General features: G+C 32.2%; 1 protein-coding gene across 2 annotated transcripts; it reads right to left on the bottom strand.

The window, feature by feature from the left end:
- Nucleotides 1-2,496: 2,496 nt before the first annotated feature.
- Nucleotides 2,497-6,461, bottom strand: LOC123897385 (receptor-like serine/threonine-protein kinase At2g45590). 2 transcript variants are annotated; one of them, XM_045947985.1, is made up of 2 exons: nucleotides 4,264-6,461; nucleotides 2,497-2,759 (listed from the first exon to the last, which is right to left on the bottom strand). In XM_045947985.1, the coding sequence occupies exons 1-2, from the start codon at nucleotides 6,321-6,323 to the stop codon at nucleotides 2,747-2,749; spliced, it is 2,073 nt and encodes a 690-aa protein (XP_045803941.1). In that variant the 5' UTR covers nucleotides 6,324-6,461; the 3' UTR covers nucleotides 2,497-2,746. The 2 variants fall into 2 exon arrangements, with proteins under 2 accessions (XP_045803941.1, XP_045803942.1); XM_045947986.1 differs by lacking the exon at nucleotides 2,497-2,759 and adding an exon at nucleotides 3,036-3,593.
- Nucleotides 6,462-16,671: the final 10,210 nt, after the last annotated feature.

The following is a 16,671-nucleotide window of genomic DNA, read 5'->3' as shown; positions in this document are numbered from 1 at the left end:
TCCATTCACAACACCCATCAGGAAACCATTCGTTTCCCAATCCGGATCCAAATTCTTCATTTCCCCAAATGCCACCATATATCCTTAATCATATCTTCAATATTTTAAGAGTTTCAATATCCTTTCTTCCTTTCATTGCACCAGTATTCTTTGGTATTCTACTGATTATTCAATTTGTTTAGTACGACTCAGTATTCTTTGGTATTCTACTGATTATTATTTTTTTCTTATTGTACTGGTGGAATGTAATTTTTTGTTTGATATTATGGATGATATAATTTTTTGTTCTTTTGTCACATTCATATTTTTGCTATAAAAAATGCAATATCTATCAACAATTTGTCCCGTGCAAATTAGGCCCTTTAAGCTATCATTGCACCACCCTTGCTTTATTACTCACACCGGTACTATATAATGCCCACACACTTAAGATTGTGAATGACCAATTTTAATGCATACTGCCTTTTTACTACTCCTCATTTTATTTATTTTATTGAACCATTTCTCTTGGAATTTGTAGACAACTTCATTCCATTGCCAATGGGTTTGATATTGGTCTTTCTGCATGTTTCATAGGAGTATTTTATATCTATAAATGTAATACTAAAACTACTTTTTTTTGGCAAGCTAATACAAGTACTGTTGTAATCAAAATCAAAACTCAAACCACATATGGTACTACGGGTTGGGTTTAGTAAAATAACCACCCGTTATAACATTGGGCCGGGTTGAGTAAATCCACCAATTTCCGGGTTGGATTGGGTTGGGTTGTGGGTTACCCAAATTATTTTTCTATTTTTTTTATATTAAATATCTAAAAATATTTTTTCATAAAAAATAACTCAATCAATGTATTTTCTTGAAAAATAGGGTAACTTTTTTTTCACTATAAAAAATAATCAACCATTTTTTTTGTGTAAATCTACTAATTTACGGGTTGGATAGCGTGTTATCCAAATGATTTTTTTTGCTTTTTTTAATATCAAATGACTAAACCATGAATCACTATATTTGTTTATGAAAATTATTCAATTTTTTTAAATTTAAAAAAAAATGCGAAAAATTATCATATTTGTTCATAAAAATTATTCAATATTTTTTATTTTCGTAAAAAATAGTATAACTCATTTTCAATATAAAAATATTTAATAATCAAATAAAAAAATCTTTAGTATTTTCATAAAAAAAGTTCAAGAAACATAGCAATAGTGGGTTAGTGGGTTTTTTGGGTTGGGTCCGGTTTTACCCGAAACCCGACTTTTTTAATGGGTTTTTCATTTTTGAAAGCCATATCCACCCACTTGCCCGACTCAATCCACTTTTTTGGGTTGGATTGGGTGGGTTTGACCGGGTCGACCAGATTTGCCCAACCCATGTACACCCCTAAAGTGCCTCATTCTTCAACTAATTAATCTAATGCATAAGCATTCTATAACCATGATAAGTATACAAAGCTAAAAGAAATTCAATGTGTTTAATGAATCAAAATAGATGCTCCATTTTTCATAGGAGAATGATAATTGATTCATGTTTCTGAAAATGGATACCGTAAACATCTAACTTTACCTTTTTAACCAATTTTTTTTTTTGTTTTATTTTGAAAAAGAAAATTGAATTAAAAGCTTCTTAATTAACCAAACACAACGTGTGCAAGGTATTGAATAAGAATTGCAATATTAAAAACCCATGTATTCTTTAGTCAAAAAAAAAACCCATGTATTCTAAGCTTAGAATTTGCAATGTTAAAAGTCACCTATGCTAATACACATGCACAAACAACAATTTAAAGTCTTCAAATATTGGACCAAACAATTTAGAGAACGATAGTTGATCCGCATCATTCTAAAACAACTCATTTAATTTTTATTTTATTTTTGTTTTTACCACCGATTTAGTCTGGTTCGGGGTCAGTTCTGACATCAAGTGATTTCATCTCTCTCTCCCTATCGCAGTTCCAAAATAAATTTATATTTGATTATAGGTTAATTTTTATAATTTATTTTATAGGAAAAATTAGTAACTTATTTCTTATACTATCTTGACCAAGTTCACATTCATTTAAGATAAAAGTTATAATTACATAAATATGATAGAATAAGTTATATTGTTTTAGAATTAATTTATTCTATTATGTTATATATCTAATCAAATATTAAATTGAAACATAATATTATGATACAAATATCTTATTTTGCCCAGCCTTTATCACATTCATCGTAGTTAGGACGATAAAGTTGCTTAAACAATTAAGGGAATAATTATCAAACTTTAATTCAGTCAACAATTTACAATACTAACTATTGACTTAAAAAATTGTTATTATTCATTATAAAAAAATATTGTTATTATTTTTTTCATTGTCAATTTTTTAAAAGAAATTATTGAAATATATAACTTGATCAAATTTTGTCCGTGCGTGCACGGGTAGAAGAACTAGTTGTAGCAAGTAACTCATCAGGTTTTCATATTTGGCGCGTTTGCTACTTCTTGTAGCAAGTAACTCTCTGCTGTCATCCTCTCAGTCTGCTATACCAGACTCGTTTCCGTCATCTGCATTGCTACTAATAAACCTTTTTGCGAACTACCATCACCTCTTACGTCTGTGTGACTATTGTTGCATCTGAAACTACTCGACCTTGCATCCTTTCACATGTTCTCTTCTAATCGAAATACCAACTGATCTAGTCACATTCTCCGATATTTTCTCATTTCTCCTTTTTCGTAATTTCATAAACACTGAGAGTCATTAATTGTAAATTCTGCACAGAGAACAACAAATATCATTCCTCTAAATCCAAGGATCCCCCAAACAGGTGAGACAACAATTATTAATCTTGACCTTTTTATTTTAGGATATAAACCATTCTATTTTCGAGCAATCAAGCGAGTAACCCACTTTGATGATGGATCCAAACATGGAAGTAACATCACTGATCATTTTTGTCTGTCATTGTTTGGATTGCATTGGCTCACAAAAAGCGTTGCAACAGACTCCTCAACATTTACTTCCAATATATGTATTTACATCATCTAACAGGTGTAAATTGGGAAAGTATAACTTTTATTTTAATTTATAATGATTTAGTTGCAATTTCTACTTTTAAAACAAAGCTGATATGATATTATTTGTTCACTTTACAATTTAGAAACTCGGATCCCAATTGCATCGGACTCCAATTGCTTAGTATCAAAACAGAAGCATAAACAAGATGCATCTTATACATGTTTTGAATCAAAATGACACTGTAATTTTGTTGAAACTCTAGATATACGAAAAACAAACTAAAAACACCCTAAACAATATAAGACTTGAGTATGAGACTGATTCAAAGTACCATCTGTACGCAACTGAAAAAAACTTCAATTTATAATTTTATTTGGCTATTCATGGATAATTAGAAATAGCTTTCCACAAGATAAAGTTCATGAGTGAAAAAAAAGAGTTGTAGGTCCAAGCACTGATGATAAAATGATGGCATACTTCTCTCTCACAATTTCCAGGACAGTGGAGTCTCCACTCAGCTCTCACAGTAACATCATAATTACTTGTTAAAAGACAAGAATGGGGCCTGAATATGTTCCCTTCAATTCAACTGAAACTCATAGCACAATCTAAATGTAACTTTAAAAGGTTATAACAACAAAAAAGATAATTAAATCTTTGCCTGAATCTTATATATTCTTACAATTACAATCAGAAGACACTATAAGCAAATATATATTCGTTATATAGGGGCCAATTAAAAGTAAAAGAAATGTTCCCTTAACTTTAAAAAGACCCGGAATTTCCTGAAATTCTTCAACAAATCATGAGCTCAAAAAGTTCTTCCAGTTTATAAAGCAAGAAATAGGTCAAAATGAATAGTCACATGATAAAGGTAACAAATGAATTTATTGTAACTCACTACTAGTCACTATTTTTCTCACATTTTACTCTGCATTTGTTTCTACAATGGTGAATAAAATTAGAGTTGACCTAAAACAAATAAACACTTGGATAAGTTTTTTTTTTTTAAAAGTCGGTCCGGCTAAGGACCGACTAATCTGAGGGATTTAATCCCACCGTCAACTTGCAGGGTGCCATTTAAAGCCAGAGCAAGCTCTGTATGGACTAACCCACCGATCAAACATGAGACCCTGAGAGGATCAAACTCCAAGATTTCAAGCCAACACCACTAAACCACCAAGGGGTTAAACACTCGGATAAGTTAATGATAATTATGACAATAAAATCAACTAACTCACTCACTAAGCAAAACTCACCTAGCCTTTTTTCTTGATTTGAAACGGAAATTAGAAGGTGGTGAAGGTGAGAATTCAAAGGGTAAATGAGGTGGGTCAGCCTCACCGGAAAGCATTCCAACAATCTCTTTCATGGAAGGTCTTTTACCTGGTGATCTCTGCAAACACAACAATGCAATGGTGATGCAAAGCAATGCTTGTTCTTTATCCAAAGAATGAATAGAACTATCAACTAGATCCAATAGTTTCCCATTATGAGCTAGTTGTCTAGCCCATGAAATTAGATTTGCTCTCTCAAATTCTGAAATTGGTGATGCTGTTACTTGAAGTGGTCTTCTTCCAGCAACCAAAACCAAAAGAAGAACACCAAAACTATACACATCACATTTCTCAGATAATTGTCCACCACCACCATATTCAGGAGCAATGTAACAAACTGTTCCTCTCATACTTGGTGTGCTACTGATTCCACCACTCTTTGGTACATCACCATTACCCCAATCTTGACTATTTCTTCTTCCATTATTCCTAATCTCACCACTTAATCCATCCAACCACCAATCAATACTCCCTCTACTACTCTTACTTTTCCTCTTTTTCTTCTTCTCCACTGTCGCGCCACCTACATCTTCTTCTCTCTGCCACCACGATTCCCCACCACCGCCTCCGCCGCGACAATCAAGACTTCTCTTTTTCTTCCTACTCTTCTTTGAAAGCTCCTCACAAAACTCCTCCTTCCACCATTCCCTTGGTTTCCTATTCTTCTTCCCTTTAACCTTCTCCTCATCAAGTGCAGCCCACCATTCCATCTTCTTCCTCTGTTTCTTCTTACCCTCTACCTTCGACGGGGCAGCCGCATCACCACCGGAACAAATCGATGAAGCAGAACCAACCCATTCACTACTCTTAGGTCTCTCTTTCTTTATCTCACTCCCAATCCACTCCATAACATAATCCTTCACCCTCCCTGATTCAGATCCTCCCCCATTATTCTCTTGCTTCCACCACCAATCCCTCCCAGAACCACCGCCACCTCCTCTCTTCTTCTGATTCCCACTATCAATACTAAACTTATCAAAACAACCATCAGACACAACACTTAATTTCTCAACCCCACTCATCTCTGGCGACACAACTCCCACAACTCCCACCTCCGGCGAAAGCAAAACCTCAGGGGAAGCAGCATCCGAATCCAAAACCCTCACATTACAACTCTCCGGCGAGCGATCAACATCAAATCCAACAGTAGTATTAGTAACAGCACTCTCAGATTCCTCAACAATAGAAACAGAACTACAATCCTCAACACCAACAACAAGATCCTCTCTTTTTTTCTTCACATGAATCTCTTCAACCATCATCATCTCCATTCCAGAATCTTCCAAACACTTAACCCTAGCAAGACCAAAATCCCCAATCTTAGCCCTAAATTGACGATCCAAAAGAACATTACTCGGTTTAATATCACCATGAATCACCGGAGGATGACATTGATGATGAAGATACTCAAGTCCTTTAGCAACCGAAACAACAACATCAAACCGGTTCGACCAACACATCAATTCAACACACCTCCGGTCCAATAACGCATCTTGAAGACTCCGGTTCACCATAAGTTCATAAACCAAAACAAGCTTTTTCCCAGACCGGTCAGAAGAATAACCGAGAAGTGAAAGAATGAAAGGTGAATTCAGATTTGAACAAAGAGAAAGTTCGTTATGAAACTCTCTTTCTCCTTGAATCGAACCAGGTGAATCCATTACTTTCAAAGCAACGGTTTCGCCGGAGGGAAGAGTAGCTTTGTGAACTGAACCGAAACCACCGTGTCCAAGACGAGTTGAAGGTGAGAATGAATTTGAAGCACGACGGAGAACGGAGTATGAGAATCTTCTTTGGCTTTGTTCGAACGGTGTTGTTCGGTTGTGTGATAGTTTACGGTAGAGGAAGATTACGAGGGTGATTATTGCTGCGGAGAGGAAGACGGCAGCTGCGATGCAGGTGCCGAGGATCATTTCACGGTGGTGGTGGTGGTGGCGGGCGGTTGGAAGAGGTGGTTGTTGTGGCGGCGGACGGGATGGCATGATTGTAATAATAATGATGATGAGAAGGAAATGTTGTTAAGCATTCATGTGAGTGAGAGAGAGAGAGAGAGAGGAGATTGAATGTGAAAGAGAGAGAAAAGAGTGTTGAGTCTATTGACTAGTGAGTAGCAGTGAATTGTAAGTAACTGATATTTATTTATTTAATTATTTATTATTAATGGACTTTTAGTTTGTGGTGTGGCCAACCAATATAGTAATAGGTAAATGCAGGGAAAAATAGATAAATATTGGATTGATGCTTTTGTGGAATAAAATAAAATTATCTATAGATTCTCTTCTCATTTTTTTTTTTTGGGTTATTGCAAGCAAAGACTTATACAAAGTTTAAGTTTCACTTAGTTAAATGGTTATCAACACTATACTTAGCAGAGAAGACAAGATTATAGTTCGATCTTCGGCAATTATGATTGGAGCGGGTTGAAATCAATTGATGTCAAAACTGATCCTCGAATCAGATTAGGTGGTCAAGTGAGCTGAATACTGATGGTAAAAATAAAAAAAAATCTTTGAATTGCTCTCTTCGTGACAATATATAAACAAAAATCATATTTTTTGATTCATTGTTGTGGATGATATGAACAAGATGAGTATCAATCAATTGGAGTATCGTTTAATTATTCAAATTGTCGAACCTTACTTGATCACTATAACAACTTAATAGTTGTTTTTACTATGTGTCAAGCAAACGATACTGCTCCTGCACTCGCACACGTAGCTTTAATCCATGTTTTTTCCATACTTTTAATGTAATCCCTCATTGTATTGCTACTATTGAAATGCCATAAGTTTTTCTGCGTCAAAAAAAAAAAAAAAATTCACCTCTTGAGATGAATAAGTTGAAGATTTTGGATTCAAACTCTAGCCTTGCATATAAAATGCAATATCCCTACCAATTGAATTATTCTTACTGAACACTCTTTTTAAATTTTCCATACATTAATAAAAAAATTATAATAAATATTCATATTTATTTAAAATTAAATATAATTTTAGACTGTGATTATAGTATATTTTGATCTAGGTTTGGTCACTAAAATTTTTAAAAATGATGTTTTTGGTCATTGATTTCATAGTGACCCAATAAAATTATGTCATGGACTCATGGGGTCCAGTAAAATAATGCCATGTACTATAAAAATAAGATATTTTTCATTTACATTGACTGAATCCAAACCAAAAAGAGACAGGAATTTTAAAAAAAATAAATAGAAAAATGTAATTGTAGGGAAAAAGTCTAAAAGATCATTATTAGAATACATAATACGGGTTTGTTCTCGTGATCATTATTAGAATACTATACGTGTCAGAGTTCAAATTGGATTTATGAACACTTCACTTATTCACTTTTAAGGTTGATTTTCTAACTATCATGTTATTTGACAAAAAAATAATAAAAATACATAAGACGGGGTTTGTCCTCGTGATCATTATTAGAATACTATATGTGTCGGAGTTCGAGTTCATCAGGAGCACTTCACTTATTCACTTTTAAGGTTGATTTTCTAGTCATTAGACTATTTAACAAAAAAAATAATAATAAAAATACATAAGACGGGGTATGATGCCATTGACGTTTTCAGTGGGTTGGTTTAAAATCCATACCTTGTCTTTGGTACTCTTGTTTAGAGAGAGATCTAATAGTACTCCTATAGTTAGTTTAAAGATTCAACAATGTTAATGAAGGTGATTTAAGGATTCAACAACGTGACTTGAAGATAGTTTAAGGATTCAACAACGAGGACTTGAAACTTGAAAGTGATTTAAGGATTCAAAAATGCATGATTCACGAGTGACGATTTCAAGAGACAAAGGTCAGACAGACTAAAATAGAAACAAATTTTCATGACTTTTACTTACCATTAAACAATTTAAGAGTAGTATTTGTCAATTCATATAAAAATAGTCAAAAACTGAAAGTCACAGTGATGAAACAAGGTGGCAAACAACTTCAACTTCAAACATCTCGAGGTAAAAGGTGTTAATCAGAGCCTCATAAAAACTGTGGGTTAAAAGATCAAATCTATTTTTTAAAAGATTCATTAAACTAGAACTTTGACCCATGTGATACATGAGTCTAATTAGGTGTAATATGTAACAATAAAAAAATAAAATATAAAAATTCTAAGAGCATTTTCAATAAGAGTAGTATATAGAATTTCATGGACTAATTATTCTATATTTGTTTATGTGCTTATTTTATATTTTATATAGGCATAATTAGTTATTTGGTCCCTTAAAGACATTTTAAGTTTCATAATGGTCCCTTAAAGAAAAAAAAGTTCGAATTGGTCCCTTAAAGACATTTCCGTTAGCCAAAAAAGTCCATTCCGTTAAATTTTAACATTAAATGTATAAGGTGGACCAACAATGTAAATGGTCCACTATAGATCTCAGTATAACTTTTAATTATAATCATTCGATCTTTGTTTTAAAACATATACCTTTGGATCTTGCAAATCTATAAAATATTATAGTGAACCACCAACACTTGATTCATCACCTATCTTAATATTATTCGTAAAAAAAAAATAAAAAAATCATCAGACAAAAACAACATTTTCATCTCCTTCTTCATCTTCATTCAGGAGATCAGAAAACCCAGAAATTCATAAATGAAAAATATCAAATCTTTATCAGGAAAACAAAAAAAAAATCAAATCTTTATCAAGCAAACAAAAAAAATCAAAATCTTCCCACAAACCCAGATCCACCACAAAATCAAAATCTTTCTTTCCGCAAACCCAAATCCACCAGAAAAACATAACGTAAAACAAAATTTGAATCTTCCCACAAACCCAGATCCACCACCACCATGTTCTGTTTCAACCTTGGGACACCAATTTCTGTTTCAACCTTGGGACACCAATTTCTGTTTCAACCTAACAACTCTTCCCCTCTCTCACAATCCCCTTCACCACCACCAAGTTTAACTCTCAATTCTTTGACAGCGGCGACATAACGGTTACAAGGAAAAAATGAGGAGCAAGGATAATAAAGCACTAGCTTAAATCTCTTATAGATAAAAGGTCACAAGGATACTACTATACGTCTATACCTTGATACTTGTCGAGCATAATAATGTTCCTCACACCTAGGACAATATACTTGTTTGATGAGTTTCCTATGTGAGATGATTAGGAAAAAAATTTAGTTTTGATTTTTAATTTTTCGGATTTTTTATATGAAGATAATGAATTTTATGGAGATGATGATGAAGATGAACAAGGAAGATGAAAAAAAGAGAAAAAATTAGGTGTTGGTGGTTCACTATTAAATTAGATAGACTTTACAAGATTCAATTGTTTAGATTTTGATAAAATGATCAAATGGTTAAATTTTAAAATTTTATTGAAGTCTATGGTGGACCCTATGTATGTTGGTTCACCTTATTGAAGTCCATGTCATCTATTCAAAAGTTAACGTTTTTCTCTCAAAATCTAACGGAAGGGACTAAAATGACAAACAAATATGTCTTTAAGGGACCAAAACGAAACTTTTTTTCTTTAAGGGACCATTGTGAAACCTAAAATGTCTTTAAGGGACCATTTAACTAATTAAGCCTTTTATATATTTTTTAAATAATTTTGGAACTCGATCGTTTTGTTTACTTATTAAAAAAATATTACTGAAAACTAAAGGTTAAAAAATTGATGATAATTAAAGGTTAAAAAAAAATTAAAGACATAATTAAGAACATAAACTTAATTAAGTAGACATACATAAATAAATAAAAATTGTGATTAATTCCGCCGTTTAAATTTATTGAAAACAGGGTTAACATATTAGGATTCCTAAATTCTTTCATAATTGAAGCACATGTTTTAGCGGTTGAAAGGTTTTATTGTAAGTAAGGGATGCAGGTTCAATGACAAATCTGTATTTTTTTAATATAAAGCTGCAATAAAAAGAAAGAGAAAATGAGAGGGGAAAAAATTTGGTTTAGGGTTAGCTTATGTTAGCAAGCTTATAATATAAGAGATTATTGGTTTTTAATTGTTTAAATTGTGCAATGAAAATTGATGGTGCTTAATTGTCGTATGAAATATTTCCTATGAAAGTTGATGGAGCTTAACACTTTGTGGACATAATTTAAATCACAATTGGTCTGCTAATGCATATTGTATCAATTGATCATCAATTAATATTAAATCTGCAATGTTAAAATCAAAATAATGAATGTGATTAGTGACATGACTATGATTGTGTTTGGTTGTATTGCAAAACAAATTGATTTAGCAGAATTGAGTTTGATAATAACTTTCCAAATTACACGTGATAATAACTTTCCAAATCTCACATGATAATTATTCTCTAAATTTATGATCCGGTAGAAAAAAATTATTGATCAGGAAAGGCATAAAAATATTTTGTGATGAATAATATAGTCAACAATAATTTTGATATGATATACTTTTAAAATTGATGGTGCTTATCAATTATTGCACATAATTTTAATCACAATTGGTATATTTGCCATAGTGGTTGGAAATATTGTCTTGCACTGAAGGGTTGTGGGTTCGAATCCTATTCAAGACAAAATTGTATTATTTTTTAATAAAAATTGCAAGATAAAATGGAGGGAAAACAGAGAAAACAAATTAGGGTTTAGAGTTTGCTTGTGTATACAAGCTTATAATATAAAAGATAATTGATATATATATAATCAGTGACAGAATCAGGAAAAAAAATTCGGGTGCTTTGAAAAATTTCGGTTGTATGATCAATGTCCTCCTAGATTGAGATCGTTGGTACTGACTGATGTAATGAGAATTGCTACCCTTAGAACCATTGTCTTTTAGTTCATCTTTCTCTTGGGCTTAAACACCTATTGTAACCCAAAAAAATACAAAAATTATATTGCATACAAAAAATTAAGTCATAATATAAGCACAAATTTAATGATAAAAAAATTAAATTATATACGCTAAAATAATATCCTATGTGTGTCCAATAACTTGAATTGTGAATTTTTTGAATTGTAATATTACATATACGAGAAGAAAAGAAAAAAAAAATGTAAAATTGGCACAACAAAGTGTTGAAACATAGCATGTTGTTTTAACCAATGTTTTTAAAACCGGATCGGACCGGCCGGTCCGACCGGTTCGCCCGTGAACCGGGCACCTCAGCGGTCCGGATGACTAGCCAGAACCGCTAGTCAGTGGAACCGGTAAAAAACCGGTGTGAACTAGTATGAACCGGTAAGAACCAGCAAAATCGGGAACCCGGAAAAACCGGCCGGTTTTTAACTCCATTAAAAAAACATTTTTTTTAAAAAAAAAAAATCCATTTTTATTTTTCTTTTTGCTGAAACTGAACACGCGTGAAAACACTGAAACATCATCTTTGTCCTTTCAAAGAAAGATATTTCTTTGTTTCATTTTCTATTTTCCACTAAAATTCCAATTTTTATTGTTTTTTTCTTTTTTCAGATTTATTGATTTGAAATCTTTAATTCCCTTTTCACTCTCTCATAAGATCCAAGAATCCCAAAAGTATTTGATGGAAGTGAAAGAAGAAATGAAATTGAAAGATGTTTTTGAATGAAATTGAAAGAAGTTTTTGATAGAAGTGAAGATGAAGAAACCATTTATTTGTGTTGTTATTTTTTAATTCATGTTAATGGTTAGAGAGAGAAGAGGGAGAGGAAGAAGAAGAGATGAATTTGAGAAGAGATAGATAGTGGTGGCTGTTTTCACTGTGTTTTCATTCTTTTGGCATATGTATGTGAGTTTGCAACTTTTGTTTATATCTAGGTTAGTGTAATGGGCTTGGGCCATGTCTTCTTGAAATGTGGGTTAGTGAAATAAACATTTGTATTTTTATTTTTTTTTACTATTGAAATTTGAGTTTGATGTTGAAATATATATTTTATATTTTATTATATATTTATTTATTATCCGGTTCAAACGGTTCTAAAACGGTCGAACCGATTGAACCGATTGAACTATGAACCAGAGGTCACAACGGTTCGACATCCGATCTGGTTTTTAAAACATTGATTTTAACACCTTAACCAGTAGACTACCTCTTCAATATGGAATTTATATGGCTCATTAAATAGTATTCTGATGATTGAATTCATCTCTCTAAATTAGAGATTCTAATAATATTCTTAATAGCTAGCTATCAAGTATCAACTGAACTAGTTTTACGCACAAAATCACATATACTCTTCAATGTGAATCTACGACAAAACCACATATTCTTATAGTATATAAAAGTAATTTTATAACAATATAGGGATATTTTAGTAATTTCTTATTTTTTGAGGGTGGGCTGTTGCCCACCACAGCCCATCCTAATTCTGCCACTATATATAATCTATAATTTATTTATAGTACTAAATACATCGGTTAATTCATTTGGATTGGTTTAATATTGTTGACTTAAGACCTTAATGTGTGCTCAATTTAAGATTTCAAGTTAGATTTTTGGCTTAAATGCAGTTTTAGTCCCTCTATTTTTAATATTTTGAAGTTTTAGTCCCCCTATTTTGAAAACTAACTTTTTGGTCCCCCTATTTCAATTTTTTATTACTTTTGATCTCCACCCTACTTTTGAGTCAATTTTGATGACGTGGCCAAGTCACTTATGACATGACAGATGCCGCATGGACACAACAATTATACATGTAATTATTCTTTATTTTAATTTTAATAAAACACGTTAAAAAATATTTTTATTGATAAAATAATTAATTTAATTAAATTATATGTTACGTATAAAAATTGAATCCTACTTCAAAAATAAAATAAAATTGAATCTGTGAATTTCAAATTGAATCCATCTTTCCCAAAACCAATATCCTCCCCTCAATGTTCTCCCTAATCGATCCCTACTTCTCCATCCATCAATTAAGTTTTTCTCCTCCATAAGCATTCACATATAAAAAGCTATCGTAAAAAACAATTGTGTCTATCATGTTCCTATTGAAGAACAAAGAGATTGTTCTTTTCCCAGATTATCATGGCAGAACTTTTTTTTTTGAACAAGCCAAAATGAGATATATTAACATAATCAGCCTCCCCAGCACAATTATCATGGCAGAACTTGACAAATTTTAATTCAAGTACAAGATATGTCAAACGAATTTGGAGAATACTAGTTCGTAAAAGATGGGTTTCATTTGGGATTTAGGGTTTTTTTTTCTTACAGTATAATGATTATTTATTTTTAACAAATATTATAATTTAATTTATTATTTTATCAATAAAAATATATTATAATATATTTTATTAAAATTAAAATAAAAAATAATGACATGTAATTATTGTGTCCATGTGACATTTGCCACGTCACAAGAGAGTCGCCTACATCATCAAAATTGACTCAAAAGTAGGGTGGGGGATCAAAAATTTTAAAAAATTGAAATAGGGGACCAAAAAATTGGTTTTTAAAATAGGGGGACTAGAATTTCAAAATATTGAAAATATGAGTCAAAACTGCATTTAAGCCTAAATTTTTTATGTTACCAAATTTTGGTTGATTAGTTCATACAAAATTTTGCTCTGAATTTAAATAAGATATTCATATGAACAGTAAAATTAGACCACTCAAATTAATCGATCTTTAAATCGAATATCAAATTTAATATAAAAAACTATGGTATTAATTATTCAAAAAATTTATAAATATATATTTTTTTAATAATTATCGCCAAATAGATTTACCAAGTACAGATACTTAGAATAAACTACTTGGAACACTTTTACCAAGTTACCATTGGGACATTTTCACTCACATGCATGCTTAAATTTTCGTACTTTACTTTACTTTACTTTACTTTACTTTACAGATCAAAAGTCAACACGAAAGTCGCATTGAAGTTTGCTTGTCGTTTGGCGAGAGTTCCCTCCATCGAGTCCATCCCTCACGGCTCACAACACATCACGTGCTATATATCGTGCTTCTAGTTTTTGGCTTTGGAATTGCAATGACCATTTTACCATTTGCCATGTTAATTAGTGAATAATGAAAAACCAAGTTCATACTAACTTTACTTCAAATATTCACTAAGCTGATAACTATCATGTCATGAAAAAATAAAATACTAAAACAAGTACTTTATCTTAGGAGTGGTTAGGAGTATATTACTATAGTATTTCAATTTAAAAGGTACTTTATGGTCTGTTTCTTAAAAGATGAAACATTTTTCAACGTGGATATTAATAATATGTTCCACTAATAATAGCAAATTAAGTTGTCTTGACTTCAACCATTTTGACCCCTAATGGATTTAGAATTCTACCTCTATGTCCTTAATTATAATGGGTGTAGCTTTGAGCCTTGAAGAATATTGTTGGGATAGTATAAGATGAATACCTATACTACTGTATGGAACAAACACGTAATCCAAGTAGCATTAATATTAATATGAAAGGGCATGATTATAGTTGACCAAATAAAGCCTTTGACTTCTTGTAAACATCGTAGGAGGAATCTACATAGTACTACCAGAATGCAACAAAGATAGTAGAGAGAAAAAAAGTAGCCCATTTCTTTTTACAGAGTACGAGATTAGTTATATATGGGCCCAAAGTATAAGCTAGTGAACAAACAGAAAAATTCTAATATATAATAAACCTTTGGAATAGTGCTCCCAAAATAAATAATAATATGCTATACAATTTTAATTATTAATATTTTTAGTTATTTATTATTAAACATTATAAAATTTGTATATTTTGAAAATACTATTCATTGAGACAAATTAAATAACTACTTAGTATATGTTAATATTTGTATTTATTTCCTCCGTCCAATTTTATAAGACATATTTTGACTAAACACACTATTTATATGTTTTGTTTTGATCGTATTTTTCTAAAAATATATAAATGTAAATATTATCATATAGATCTTGTTTGATTTGTTTCGATGATTATTTTCAAAATATCAAAATTTTATAATTTTTACTAATAAATAATTAAAGATATTCGTATATCAAAATTATGTATCGGCATATGTGTAATGATCAATAAATTTTTATATTTTGGGACGGAGAAAATATATATTCCTAACATATAGTATACTGTATCTTATACTAGTATATCTTCCCAAAAGAGCCTTAGTTTTTCCCTTTTAACAAAAATCGAAATGTATCATTCATGTGTGAGTTGGACTTTTTCTTTAGCATTGGTTAGTTAGTTGCAAAAAGTAGAAAGCCATGGTTGTCGGGGGACATAGGCTGACCCGTGAGAGCGATATTTCCAAGGCCTAATAGATTACTTACGATTTAATGCAACTGCCCAAACAATATTTAGAGCTTCTTCGATGATTACTACTAAGTTTACGGGATAAAAATAGGCCTATTTAAGCTACATTAAATGATAATGTGGAAGCTTAAATAAGGCATTTGAGTTAATAATTTTTTTTAACGGTTAAATTTTATTAATAACGAAACTGAGCACAAGACGAACACAGTTCACAAAATCAGATCATACAAAGGAAGAATTACAAGACCAATGACGAAGCCCTAAAAACCCTTAAAACCAATCATTCATATAGTAGCAACTAAGACAACAACCTAGAACAATAACAACAAACCGCCCCAAAAGTCAAACAAAAGCAAAATGCACCATATACCATCTCCCCAGCCTATCCTACTCTAACTCCATATGAACCAACACGACAGGCACGAAGTCAAGAAGCAACCGCTCACATTCGGATATCAAACCAATTCCTGCTCAAATAGAACAACCATCCGACGTTGGCACATAAAGCAACCATGACGGAGTACGAAAATCAACCCGAAACCAAAGCACAAATACAACCATGCAATCAGAATGGACAGAGTTTAATCAATACGCAGAAACGTCCATCAACATCTAAGAATAAACAAATCCATAACAAGCAACACAAGCGGCGTAAAGGGCTAAAGTAGCGGCTGCGAAAAGCTTTGGAGAGAGGTATAGACACTCTTCGGTGGTTCCATTGGGAAGGAAAGGGAAGATACACCCAACACAAACAGCTCTGACACTGAACTGGACCGCTCATCACACCACTGGAGGAAGCGAGTTCCTTGGAACAACATCAACACGCAACCAAACCAAGGTCACCGACGCAAAGGAGGCTGCCGGAAGCACAAAACCAAAACCCGCCACCACAATATCACAAATGCAGAAAACCATAGGCAAGATATCAAACCCCACCACAAGACAAACGCAGGACCAGCGACCACCAAAAAGTTATGGCGCATCGCACCCCCACCATACACACCGCCCAACTCAACACTAAGCAGAGGCAGAAACCACCACATGAGCTTTCGACAAAACCCAAACACCACAACCAGCACCACCACCTAAAACTTCACGCAATGCTCACT

The sequence above is a fragment of the Trifolium pratense genome, linkage group LG7 (assembly GCF_020283565.1).
Source record: "Trifolium pratense cultivar HEN17-A07 linkage group LG7, ARS_RC_1.1, whole genome shotgun sequence".
Taxonomy (NCBI): Eukaryota; Viridiplantae; Streptophyta; class Magnoliopsida; order Fabales; family Fabaceae; genus Trifolium; species Trifolium pratense.
The sequence above is the reverse complement of the archived record's forward strand: the minus strand, read 5'-3'. Positions and strand labels throughout refer to the sequence as shown.